The sequence below is a fragment of the Gekko japonicus genome, unplaced genomic scaffold, assembly GCF_001447785.1.
Source record: "Gekko japonicus isolate JY-2015 unplaced genomic scaffold, Gekko_japonicus_V1.1 scaffold5, whole genome shotgun sequence".
NCBI classification, from domain to species: domain Eukaryota; kingdom Metazoa; phylum Chordata; class Lepidosauria; order Squamata; family Gekkonidae; genus Gekko; species Gekko japonicus.
In genome coordinates, this window is record NW_015168652.1 from 271,326 (window position 1) to 284,107 (window position 12,782).

General features: G+C 43.2%; 1 protein-coding gene across 2 annotated transcripts in view; it reads right to left on the reverse strand.

The window, feature by feature from the left end:
- Window positions 1-8,415: 8,415 nt before the first annotated feature.
- Window positions 8,416-12,782, reverse strand: part of PUS7 (pseudouridylate synthase 7 (putative)) — a 34,596-nt gene continuing 30,229 nt past the window's right edge. For both annotated transcript variants that reach the window (XM_015415069.1, XM_015415070.1), the window contains 4 exons: window positions 12,424-12,525; window positions 11,049-11,178; window positions 9,912-10,003; window positions 8,416-9,052 (listed from right to left, as the gene is read on the reverse strand). In XM_015415069.1, coding sequence (XP_015270555.1) covers window positions 8,916-9,052; window positions 9,912-10,003; window positions 11,049-11,178; window positions 12,424-12,525 — 461 coding nt within the window. In that variant the 3' untranslated portion in view covers window positions 8,416-8,915. The remainder of the gene's footprint in view (window positions 9,053-9,911; window positions 10,004-11,048; window positions 11,179-12,423; window positions 12,526-12,782) is intronic.

Sequence of the window (12,782 nt, forward strand, 5' to 3'; positions counted from 1 at the left end):
ACTTACTGGGAACGGGAGAGAAAGAAAATTTCATATATTAATTTTATTTCAGTTTTTTCATTACTCAGATTTAGGTCTCACTGAAGAAAAGAAGCTTGATGATTTCTGCTAGGACTATCGCTACCCCTCTGGAATCACAGTAATGCACTTTATAAAAATGTATTTGTGGTATCTGGAGACCATAGAATATAAAGAAAACAGCAGTATAAATAGATACAGCAGGCCTTTTTTTACTAGCTGCAGTTACACAAACATATTGCATGCCCAGGCTTAATCAGCAGTGTGCAGTGCAGCAACCCTTTTTCAAACAGAACTGTTCTAAATGCCTTGCAGAATGCTAAAAATGATACCCAAAAGGTTTATTATTTTGATGACATTTTCCTTATAAAAATGTGGAAAATAATGTCCACTCCATAGCATCTGAAGAGTAAATGTTTACTCTTTAATGTGCTTCTGTTTTATTTTGCTGTAATAAACTAAAAGCATCTAGGGGGATGGGTGGGCTGCAAGGAATTTTTTTTTTAACTGTCAAGTCACAGCTGACTTATGGCAACCCCGTAGAGTTTTAAAGGCAACAGACATTCAGAGGTGGTTTGCCACTGCCTGCCTCTGCATAGCAACCCAGATATTCATTGGTGGCCTCCCATCCAAGGGTTCCTAATATCAGACAAGATTGGGCTAGCCTGCCCTATCCAGGTTAGGGAAATAATTGTTGTATGTGTATATGAAGTGCCATCTAGTCACTTCGGATTTATGGCAACCCTATGAATTAATGACCTCCAAAACATCCTATTGTTAAGTGCCTTGCTCAGGTCTGGCACACTGAGGGCCATGGCTTCCTTCACAGAGTCAGTGCATCTCATATTGGGTCTTCCTCTTTTCTTGTTGCCTTCTTCTTTCCTAGCGTTAGTGTATTTTCCAGTGACTCTGGTCTTCTCATGATGTGACCAAAGTAGGATAGCCTCAGTTTGGTCATTTTTGCTTCTAGGGTGAGTTCAGGTTTGATTTAATTTAGTACCCAGTTATTTGTCTTTTTGGTCATCCATGTTATCCATAAAACTCTTCTCCAGCACCACATTTCAAATGAATCAATTTTCTTCCTGTCAACTTTCTTCATTGTCCAGCTTTCACATCCATATATAGTAATGGGGAATACTATAGTATGAATAATTATCCTGAGTGTTGTAATAACTTGTAATTCAGCAGTCTCCTGTTCCAGGCTGTTTCTGAAATTCCTTTGCAATAAAACAGTTACTTTGGGGTCCCCCACTGAGTGCCCTGGAAGGCTGAAATGTCCTCCTAGAGGTTTCTCAGTTTTGATTCTGGATGGCATTGTTGGCATTTAATGGCATATACAATATTAAAAGATGAGCAGGTGAATGTGCCTGAGATGGTGTAGTTGATCTTGTTTGGTCCAGTGATTGTCTTGTCTGGCAGCAAAGGTGGCATCTGAGTTTATTGCAAGCTCTCATACCAATGTTCATGTTCAACTTAGATGTATTATTGTGGGTGAGTTGTTTAAGATTGGGGGGCTCTCTGTGCACAAGAAAAGCACCCCCCAGTACTTGTGAAAGAGAACTGTCATTATCCAGTAGAGGTTGTAAGTCACTGATGTGTTGAACAGTTTTGAGTCGAGAGCTGTATGTGACCAGTAGTGGTGTTCTGTTATTGTCTCTTTTGGTCCTGTCTTGCAACAGGTTTTCTCTGGGTACTATTCTAAAATATCAATCTGATGAAATCAAGGTACAGATTAATAAAAAGTAAAAAAAAACAGATTTAAAAAGTCTAAGATGGCGTCTCTAGAATTTATATCCCAGTTCTGGGCTGTCTGGGCAGGGGGAAGGAAGCACAAGCTCAGAGTGGGTGTGGGGAGAGAACAGGTGCCAGCCACAATGGAAAACCGTTCCTGACCTCAACCAAAAGCCTGGTGGAACATCTCTGCCTTACAGGCCCTGTGGAATTACATAAGATCCCGTAGGACCCTGATGATATTAGGCAGAGAGTTCCAGCAGGTTGGGAACAGGACCAAAAAGGCCCTGGTCCTGGTCGAGGACAGCCAGACATCTTTGGGGCCAGGGATCACCAGCAGGTTGTTATCTGCAGAGCGCAAAGCTCTCCTGGGGACATACTAGAGGAGAGGGTCCTGCAGATATGTTGGTCCCAGACTGCTCAAGGCCTTAAAAGTCAGTACCAAAACCTTGAACCTGACTCAGTATTCCACTGGAAGCCAGTGTAGTGGGTGCAGCACAGCCTTGGATATGTGCTGTCTGTGACGTTCCCATCAGGACTCGTGCCGCCGCATTCTGGATTAGCTGGAGCCTCCGAGTTAGACTCAAGGGAAGGTCAGCGTAGAACAAGTTACAGTTATCAACTCTGGAGGTGACCGGTGCATGGATTACTGTGGCTAGGTCAGGGTGAGACAGGAAAGGAGCCAGTTGCCAAGCCTGGTGAAGATGGAAGAATGCTAGCCTGGTAATGTGCAAGACTTGGGTCTCCATGTTTAAGGAGGCATCCAAAATCACACCCCAGCTCTTGGTAGATGACACTAGTACTAGTGGTGCCCCGTCAAAAGGTGGAAGCCTGGATTTCAATCCTAAAGCTCCCCCCCCCCCCCCCCACCCCCCCCCCCCGCCACAGAACCCCCATCTTTGTTGGATTCAGTCTCAATTTGACATTATATATTCCACTAAATTTATTTATTTTATTTATTTTTGACATTTTTACCCCACCTTCCTCGCAAGCAGGCTCAGGGCGGCTTACAAGGGGCGGAGCCCACATAAAACATAGTAAAAGCAATAAAACCTTAAATAACACAGATAAAAATAAAGTGCTCCATGAAGACAAGATGGTCCCCGAATAAATCTCTTGATGGTAACAGTCAGTTCTTTGGGGGTGATTTTAACCTGTAGTTGGTCCCAAGTAAGTCCAGTGGTACCAGTGCCATGTGGTGTTATAAGCGGTCTTCCTGGGGCCGTCCCTAGCCCTGTTGTTATCCACAGCGTTGGTGGTGGTGGCAGTGGTGGCCCCTATGCAAAAGCCTGGCGGAAGAGCTCCATCTTGCAGGCCCTGTGGAACTGCATAAGGTCCTGCAGGGCCCTGATCTCCTCCGGGAGCTCGTTCCACCAGGTAGGGGCTGCCACTGAAAAGGATCTGGCTCTAGTTGCGGCGAGCCTTGCCTCCTGGGGGCCTGGAATCACCAGGCAATGGTGTGTCTCCGACGGAAGTGCTCTTGGGGGTATATATGGGGAAAGGCGGTCCCTCAGGTAGGCCGGACCCTGGCCATGTAGGGCTTTAAAGGCAAGCACCAGCACTTTGAAACAGATTCGGTATGCTATTGGCAGCCAGTGCAGTGCTTCCAGCCCAGGCCGGATGTGCTCCCACTTGGGGAGATCCAACATAAGCCTGACCACTGCATTCTGCACCAGCTGCAGCCTCCAAATCTGTGCCAAAGGCAGCCCCATGTAGAGAGCGTTGCAGTAGTCTAGCCTCGAGGTGACCGTCGCATGGATTACTGTAGCCAGGTTGTCGCGGTTGAGGAAGGGGACCAACTGCCGAACCAGCCTAAGATGATAAAATGCTGATCTGGCAGTGGCTGCCACCTGGGCCCTCCATAGTCAGGGAGGAATCCAGGCACACTCCCAAGCTCCTAACCTCTGATGTTGACACCAATGGTGCCCCATCGAAGGTCGGGAGAGGGATCCCTAACCCCGATCCGTTCCGACTCAGGCACAGGACCCCCGTCTTTGCTAGGTTTAATTTCAGCCGGCTCAGCCTGAGCCACTCAGCCACTGCCTGTAATGCCTGGATCAGATCTTTTGGGTCAGAGCCCGACTGGCCGCCCAACATCAGATAGAGCTGGGTGTCATCTGCATATTGATGGCAACCCAGCCCATACCTCCTGGCAATCTGGGTGAGGGGGCGCATGTAGATGTTGAACAACATCGGGGAAAGCACTGCCCCCTGAGGCACCCCACACTCAAGTGGGTACCTCTGGGACTGCTCCTCCCCTATCGCCACCCTCTATCCCCGACCTTGGAGAAAGGAGGCAAGCCATTAAAGAGCGAGCCCCTATATCCCCATGTCGGCGAGGCAGTGGGTCAGCAACTGGTGGTCGACCATATCGAACACGGCCGACAGATCTAACAACAACAGTGCCGCCACACTGCCTCGATTCAGATGCCTCCGGAGGTCGTCAGTAAGGGCAACCGGCACCGTCTCTGTCCCATGACCCAAGCAAAAGCCAGACTGAAATGGATCAAGGACAGAAGTGTCATCCAGAAAGCTCTGAAGCTGTGTCGTCACTGCCCTCTCAATCAATTTGCCCAAATAGGGCAAATTGGACACCAGCCGATATTTGGCCAATTCGGCCGGGTCTAGAGTTGGCTTTTTCAGGAGAGGGCGGACCATCGCCTCCTTGAGTGCCTCAGGGAACCGTCCCTCCGAGAGGGACTTGTTGATAATCTCCCTTATGGCACCTCGAAACCCATCATGGCCCACTTTGATGAGCCAGGAAGGGCACGGATCCAGGCAGCATGTGGTTGGGCGCACAGTTGCGAGCAGTCTGTCAATTTCCTCCAGACTGAGCAGGTCAAAACATTCTAAACTCTGCGGAGACACGCAAGGGGCCTCAAGTTTGCTCACTGTTTCAATTGTGGCCAGGAGGTCACGGCGGACCGTCAAGACTTTATCTGCGAAATAGCTCGCAAAAGCCTAACAGCCAATATCCAATTCCCTACTAATTTGTCTGCCTTGTGGCAGAGCTGTCAAGGACTGAATTGTTCTAAATAATTGGGCTGGGCGTGAGCTAGCAGACGCAATCTCGGCTGCATAGAACTCTCTCTTAGCAGCTTTGACTGCCATCTCATAGGATCTCATAAATGTCCTATAAGATGTTCTTGATGCTTTGCCGTGAACTCGCCGCCACCGTCTCTCTAGCCATCTTAACTCTTGCTGCATAAGCCGCAACCCCTGGGTATACCAAGGGGCAAGCCTAGAGCGAAGGCACAGAGGGCGCCTGGGAGCGATCTCGTTGATGGCTGTGGAGAGTCGGTCATGCCAGTCCTCCACAAGCTCATCCAATGAGCTGCTAGGGGGCATCGGATCCCGCAGAGCCATCTGAAGCCGTACTGGGTCCATTTGGCTTCGCGGGCGAGCTAAAACAGGGTTGGGGTGGGACATTCAGACGAGTCTTCAGGGCAAAGTGGACCGACCATGGTACTGCTAATGCCAACAATGCCCTTCAGCTCTCTACATAGGGCAAACAGGTCAAACCCTATGCCAAAGGATAAATGAACACCAATCTGACATCAAGAATCACAAAAACGGAGAAACCTGTAGCGGAACATTTCAGTCTCCCAAGGCACTCAATGGGGGACCTCAAAGTGGCTGTTTTATTGCACAGGAATTTCAGAAACAGACTGGGAGATTGCTGAATTACAAGTTATTACAACACTCAGGACAATGGAACTCCCAGGGCTTAACAGAGATATCGGGTTCTTATCTCACTACACATGCTGTCACTCAGTTCTCACTTATACCCAGAATTAAAGTTTGTTGGTCTTAAAGATGCCGCTGGACTCAAACTTAGTCCTCACATTTGTTTAACTCTTTTATTGTCTAAAAATTTAGGGTCCAATGGCACTTTTAAGACCAACAAAAGTTTATTCAAGGTATGAGCTTTTGTGTGCATGCACACTTTATCAAATATCAGTATTTGATAAAGTGTGCATGCACAAGAAAGCACATACCTTGAATAAACCTTTGTTGGTCTTAAAAGTGCCATTGGACTCTAGATTTGTTGTACTGTTTCAGACCAACATAGCTGACCAACTGGATCTTTTATTGTCTGTATGCTAATTTGCTGCTATTCACAAGTCTTACCAACTGCTTTAATCCAGTGTTAGCTATACTTATTACTCGATTACTTATGCATCTTGACTCCTGGCACCTGCTCTCTCTCTACCTATGTGTAATGGTTGAGGAAGACTTGTTTCAATGTATCTGAAGTATGCATGCACACAAAAGCTTACACCCAGAATTAAACTTTTTTAGCATTAAAGGTGCCACTGAACTCAAACTTTGTTGCTCCAGACCAACATGGCTACCAACCTGAATCAATGTAAATTTGCAATATGATCTCTAGTGCCTTTTCTGAATCCAACTTGAACATCTGACATTTCTCATTCCATATATTGTAACAGTTTTTGTTGTAAGATTTTGAGCATTGCTTTACTCACATATGAAATTAATGCGATGGTCTGATAGTTGCTGCAGTCTTTGACATCTCCTTTTTTGGAAATTGGAATGTAGACCGACCGTTTCCAGTCTCTGGACCATTGTTTTGTTTTCCATATTTGTTGGCATATTCTTGTTACAATTTTGATGAATTCAGTTTCTGTGACTTGGAATAGCTCTGTTGATAAACCATCTTGTGATTTGTTTCTCCCGGTTGCTCTCAGTGCAGCTTTCACTTTGCTTTCTAAAACTGCAGGTTCTTCTTTGAAGGAATCTGTCATCCTTTCATCTCTTCTATATAGTTCTCATCTTTATTTTGTCCTGTACAGTTGATATATTTCAGTGTTGATCTTTCAGCATGCCTAATTGTGCTTTAATTTCCCTTTAATTTTTTTAATCTTGTGAAAGGGATTTCTTGTTCTTTTTTGTTCTCTTCTATTCCTTTGCACTGGTTTATTATAATAGTTATAATTATAGGAGGAGCAATTTGGAATCCCCACTTATGTGTGAACTTTAAGATCAACAAAGGTGCCACTGGACTAAGACTTTGTTCTGCTGCTTCCCACCTGAATGTAGCAACTTGATTGTTAGATACAGTGTATTATTGCACTATTAAACTGGAGTAGGAAAAGCCCCCAAATCAGGTATGTGCACAGCCTTCACTTGACTTTACTCCTGTACAATAGAAGTTACTTTAGTCCTTACCATACCTCCTATGAGGAGAATGTCTCAGCTTGAACCAAATAAGCCTTTCTAGCTGGTGGACAAAATAGTGCAAAAGAAATGTGCAAGCTTTTGAGCTTTCCAAAACTCTTCATCCAGCTGAATGTTTAAATAAAAAGGGTAGGAGACACCCCACCCCCCCGAAGAGTATTATGGGCTTGGAAGGTGTTGGGTGCTCTAGGCACAGTTGGTGTCAGGCACCCCTCGCCTTCTGGGAGGAAGGAGCTGAGAATAATGACAACCTCCACTGTGAATATAAGAACACATGGATATAAGAAGAATATCAGACGACAGATCTTCTTTGTGGAAGGAAGGCATACGGTATGACTTGCTTGAGAAGAGTCCTCTCCTATGGGATTTTCCTTATTCCAGGATAAAGGACTAAGTATAAGAGGAATATTGATGTCATCTTCTCCTTCTGTTTTAGCATCACTCTATCCTAGGGACATAGGGCTGGTTAGCAAATGAACTCCAGAAAATTATCCCTAATTACTTTTGTATGGCATTTTATGACACTGGAAAAATGCAGTGTCATCTTACACTAGACAACATGTCAAAATTCATTTCTGTTTGGCAAAAGAAGTAGATGTTTTAAACCAGAACCCAGTTATTTCCCTCTACTGGAAACATAAGGACATAAGAGCCCTGCTGGATCAGACCAATGGTCCATCTAGTCCAACATCCTGTCTCGCACAGTGGCCAACCAGTTCCTCTGGACAGCCAAAAACAGGGCATAGAGGCTGAGATGTTCCCCGATGTTGCCTCCTAGCTCTGAGATTCAGAGGCTTAGTGCCTCTGAATGTGGAGGTTCCCCTCAGTCACTATGGCTAGTAGTCACTGAAAGACCTATCCTCCATGAATATATCTAATCCCCTTTAAAAGCTGTTTATTCCTTTGGCCATCACTACATCCCCTGGCAGCAAATTCCACATTTTAATCACACTCTATGTAAAGTAGTATTTCCTTTTGTCCATTCATTCTGAACCTACTGCCCATTAGCTTCATCGGATGCCCTCAAGTTCTAGTATTTTGGGAGAGGGAGACAGGGAAAATGAGTTTAGGCTGGATTTAGCATAAAAGTAGCTTTCCATAGTAAGCTTGTAGATTACACTCAGTTCTGCAGAAGTATGCATTTTGATAGCTGATATTGAACAGATGTGGAAGGAAGCAATAATGCACAAAAGGTGGCAGATTTCCATGTATTTACATTATTTAATAAACTGATAAATGTGCAACAGATTTTTCTTTCCTTGTTTTGAAAAAAATGCAATGAAAATGCAATATGCTAGCTGTCAAATTCAGACAGACAATTTTAATCCTGTCCTTAAAATTTCCTGTTCACCCATTGCCAGCAATGGACAAGCCATAACAGTTGGAGCTGAACGGCATTTGTGGTTGATAATGTCCTATGTGGTTTGTTTGCTTCATTACTTGTCATGTAGTACAAATTTCAACAGGTCATGAAAAAAGCACAATGTTTAATAAAAACTATAGTTCAAATAAAAACAGCTGTACATATCAGATATGAACATTACACCAACAAAATTGGCTAGGAGCACAAATCCTAATGGCATTCTTAAGGCTAAATACATCTGTTTGCCGGATATGCGTTCTTCAGCACCTTATTCTAATTAGTATTCTTCAGCTGCAGAATTCATGCTTTCAATCAGTTTTAATCTGTTCCAAACATTCCTGAGGATCTGAAACTGCTAACAAAGCCATGCGTTGTCTTGTAAGGGGATCAAGTTATGCTGTGCAAACAGCTCAGGCACCATGTTTGCTCAGAATGTTTAAAAATGAAACTTCCATTTTTACAAACACCATGTTACAAGGAGCCTAAATTGTATACTGTAGCATAATACAAAAATACCATTTTTATTAGAAATCATTTTAAAAGAAGTACATAAGAAACCAGCATCATGTGCTTAAAATATTTATCCAGGCACTGTACAAGACCTTCACCGTAACCATACAGTGTTTAGCTGTGTCTGGTTTTTTATGCTTGTGTCCATTTTTAGTACTTCTCGAATGGCCATGGTAGCATATGTGGAGGGAGGGAGGGAGAACTCAATCTTCAGAGCCTTGTATTTTCCTTCTGTGATAAGTAAGCCAAAGATCCATTAAGAAATCATACAAAGACTTATATATCTCTGCAGTCCTGATGTGCTAATTTCCTTCCAAAAAGTAGCACCAACATCAACCAGGTTTTATCAGTTGTTTACTATAGTGATGTTGAAGTGATGTAATGTTAAACATGCACTGAAGTGCCCTGCCTATTCATGTCCATGTGATCTCACTTTGTTTTAAGGTTGTGAAGAGATCTCCAATAATGCCAATAAGCCTATTAAACAAAAGAGATTGCAGAAAACACCCTACTCTCAGTATCCCATAAGAAACACCCCCCCCCCATGGCTAGAAGGATCTTTAGAGAGAGTTCTATAACCCACGCCATCTATTGGAATTCCACAGGCCTATGGTGCAGACTCCCTCCCAGGATCTGATCTGGATGACAATCCACACCCCAGAACTATGAAAAAGACAGAATACTTGTTCTGTGGGCAGTCTTATCAATGAGGATACATGCGATTAAAAATGGCCCACTGACAGGGAATCTTCCTCAATACACTCACACTGGCTTCTTTGTCACTTTTTTTTTTTTAACTATAAGTGTTAAACTCATCAGTGGAAGATGCTTGCAGGAATAGCAAGAGTGAAGGGAGTGCATCTCAGCCTCACATGCTCTTATCTGTGGCATCGGACTAAGCTGGTTTCCAGTTCAACTTTCTTTCAGAATCTCACTTTTGAAAAGATTTATTTTGAAAGGTTTCAGCCTCCCCCATCTGAATTGCTGCTTAAAGTGGAACTTCTAATCTGTCAACCAATGATGACTTTGGAAACAATATTGAACCATCATAATATGCCACATAGATACTAGGACACATTTGTATTCTTACCTGTGGCAATAACTGCAGGTGGTTTTCCTTCCAGTTTATCTAAGTCAGTATTAAACAATGGGATTTTAGGATCATCATAAGCAACCATCTCCCTTTATTAAAATAGAAAGTCAGTTTTAAAATACGCTTGGATATGGCAAGAATCGTGTGTGTTAGAGATTATCATGTTAGGGTAATACCAGTCTAGAACGCTATCAGATGTAAACAAACATAACAGTAAAGACAGATCCTCCAAAGCACTCAATTTTCAAAGCTGAAATCCACATATATAGTACTTCTCAATTTCTCAAACTCTTCGGAAATAAAGATCCCACCACTCCATCTCATTTTTACATATTGATTCTAGAGAACATCTATCTTTTTCTTGCCATCAGTCAAGCTGACTTCTCGTGACCCCTAGTGGGGCTTGAAGGCAAGGGACATTCATAGGTGGCTTGCCATCGCCTGCCTCTGTATCACGACCCTGGTATTCCAAGGAGGTCTCCCATCCAGGTCAGGGCTAGTGGGCATCTCTGAATGATATTCCAAAACACTTTGAGCATCATAAATCTGCCCAAAGACTGGGCCAGAAAGGAGATGGACTGACAAGATTACTGATTGTCTTACTTTCTGTTGAAGCAGCCAACAGATGGGTAGAGAAAAGATGGGGATGTGGGGGCAACCAAAATGGCTCCTGACCACCTTTGTGAGGTTGGAATGGTGCAGACAGCACAAAGGAGGAACCAGAGACAGAATGGTTGTCTGCAAACCCACTTCCCCCTTGATATGAGGCCATTAGGAGGAGCAGACACAGGGCCAAATAGGTGGAATTAGGGTGGGGCTACAACATCTACACCCTTCACATGGGAATGTCATAGTTTAGCATATTAGATGCCATGCTCCATCATCACATGTGATGTGGGTGCAGAAATGTTGTCTTTTGATGCTTCCCAAGTTTCTGTTTATTGATCTCCAGCATATGCTTTGATGGGGCCTGGCATATCCTAGATTAGGCACACCAGAGGGCTTCATACACCCTCTAGCAGACAGCAATCCGATCTGTTTCAAAAACAGTCACATGGCTTGCAACCCCCAAGTCCTCCTATGCGCCCACACGAAACCACTTGGTTCTCTGGATCCTGGCTATTATATGCTTACCAGCTGACATTCTGAGGTCGAATTATAATCTTTCTGTATGCGCCAGATAATGAGTAGTCTCTAATTTTGTGTTTCATGTTGTTGATATCAAGATTATCAACTGCCAATATTTCCCCGTAAGCGTCTCCAACTGCAATAAAGCATACATATTTACATATTGGATGGAATTTAGCACAACCAGTTGCAACCAATTAACTTCTGTCCTTTTAAGATTTTCTTGGAACTGCTGATTTATCTACTCAATCTACTCAAAAGGAGTGAAAGGCTGCGATCACACACACTAAATAATCCACTTTCAATCCACTTTCAACCCACTTACCAACTGGATTTTTCCTGTGTGAACTGGCAAAATCCAATCTGAAAGTGCATTGAAAGTGGGTTGAAAGTGGATGTGGTTTTTTTATGCATACATGTTTATTTACAAAAAATCTACTGCCTAACCAAACTCAAATGAACATTACTGGCTTCTTTGGACATAACTTGCTCCTACACTCTATTTACAGTGATATTGGTGACCAGTTCTTTGCATGCACTCTATCTACACCATCCAACCCTGATCATACATAGACAGCAGCTATTTGTTTATTTAGGTATTTATATACGCTGCTTTTCTTCCCAATGGGAACCTAAAACAGCTTTTGTCATTCTCCCCTCCTCCACTTTATCCTCACAACAACACATCTGTGAGGTACTTTAAACTAAGACAAAGAAAGTCGCTGGCCCCAGGTCACCTGACAACACTTCCATGGTAGAGCAGGGATTCAAACCATGGTTTCCCTAATCCTAGTCTGATAATATTCTAACCAATGTATACCACACTGGCTGTCTATCAAATGGAAATCCCACTCTGTCTTCAACATAGGTTCTCCCTGGTCCTGCAATACAGAATCCACTTTCAGCAACCCAAATCTCTTTCAAAGGAGCTGTACATATGATGAGGGAGTGGTGTAGAGGGAAGCATGTAAATTTATAACACACCTCTGATCTCCCTGTATGCAGAGATTCAGTGGGAGAAGAAGCTACTACAAAGATATTTCTCCACATCCCAAGCTTTAATCCAAATAGCGTTCCTATGTAAGGAGGAACAATTACCTTTCGTAGTGCACTAACCACCCATACTTCTCAACTTTGCAATGTTAGTTACCCTTTAATTTTGTTTTTAAATGGGGTTAGACTAGGTTTACCATGACAGTATCTTGTAACTTAACTCCAGGCTTTTACCACAATTTTGAGCCATTCGTTCATTTTCTGTTATACTGGGTGATAAGATACATGTCATAAAAAGGAGTGCTTTTTCATATGACCCAGGCAACAAAACACACATCCAAAACCTAGCCAAATCTTCCACATCAGCAAGGGGCAGAAAAGTTCTTACTTTTATGCTTTGGATAGATTACATCAAATCCAGGCAAGGGCATCACCACATCATGGATGGTGTAATCGTCAACATTTGCTTCTTCGATATAAACAGCGGTACCTCAAATATATATATTTTTAAGTCATTTTCTAGTAACATAGTTTTTGCTAAATATTCCCCCCCCAACACTGCAGAAGGAATAGGATTCAACTGCATAAACAACCGTTAAAGAACAGTTTTCATCATTAAATTTTAACTCCATCATCATTTATTTAGAATTTCAGACACAAGTTTTTGAAGCCTGTCAATGAACACATTTATCCATAAATGTATAACTATCAAAGGGGGGGGGGTGAGATTAAAGATTTATAGATGTT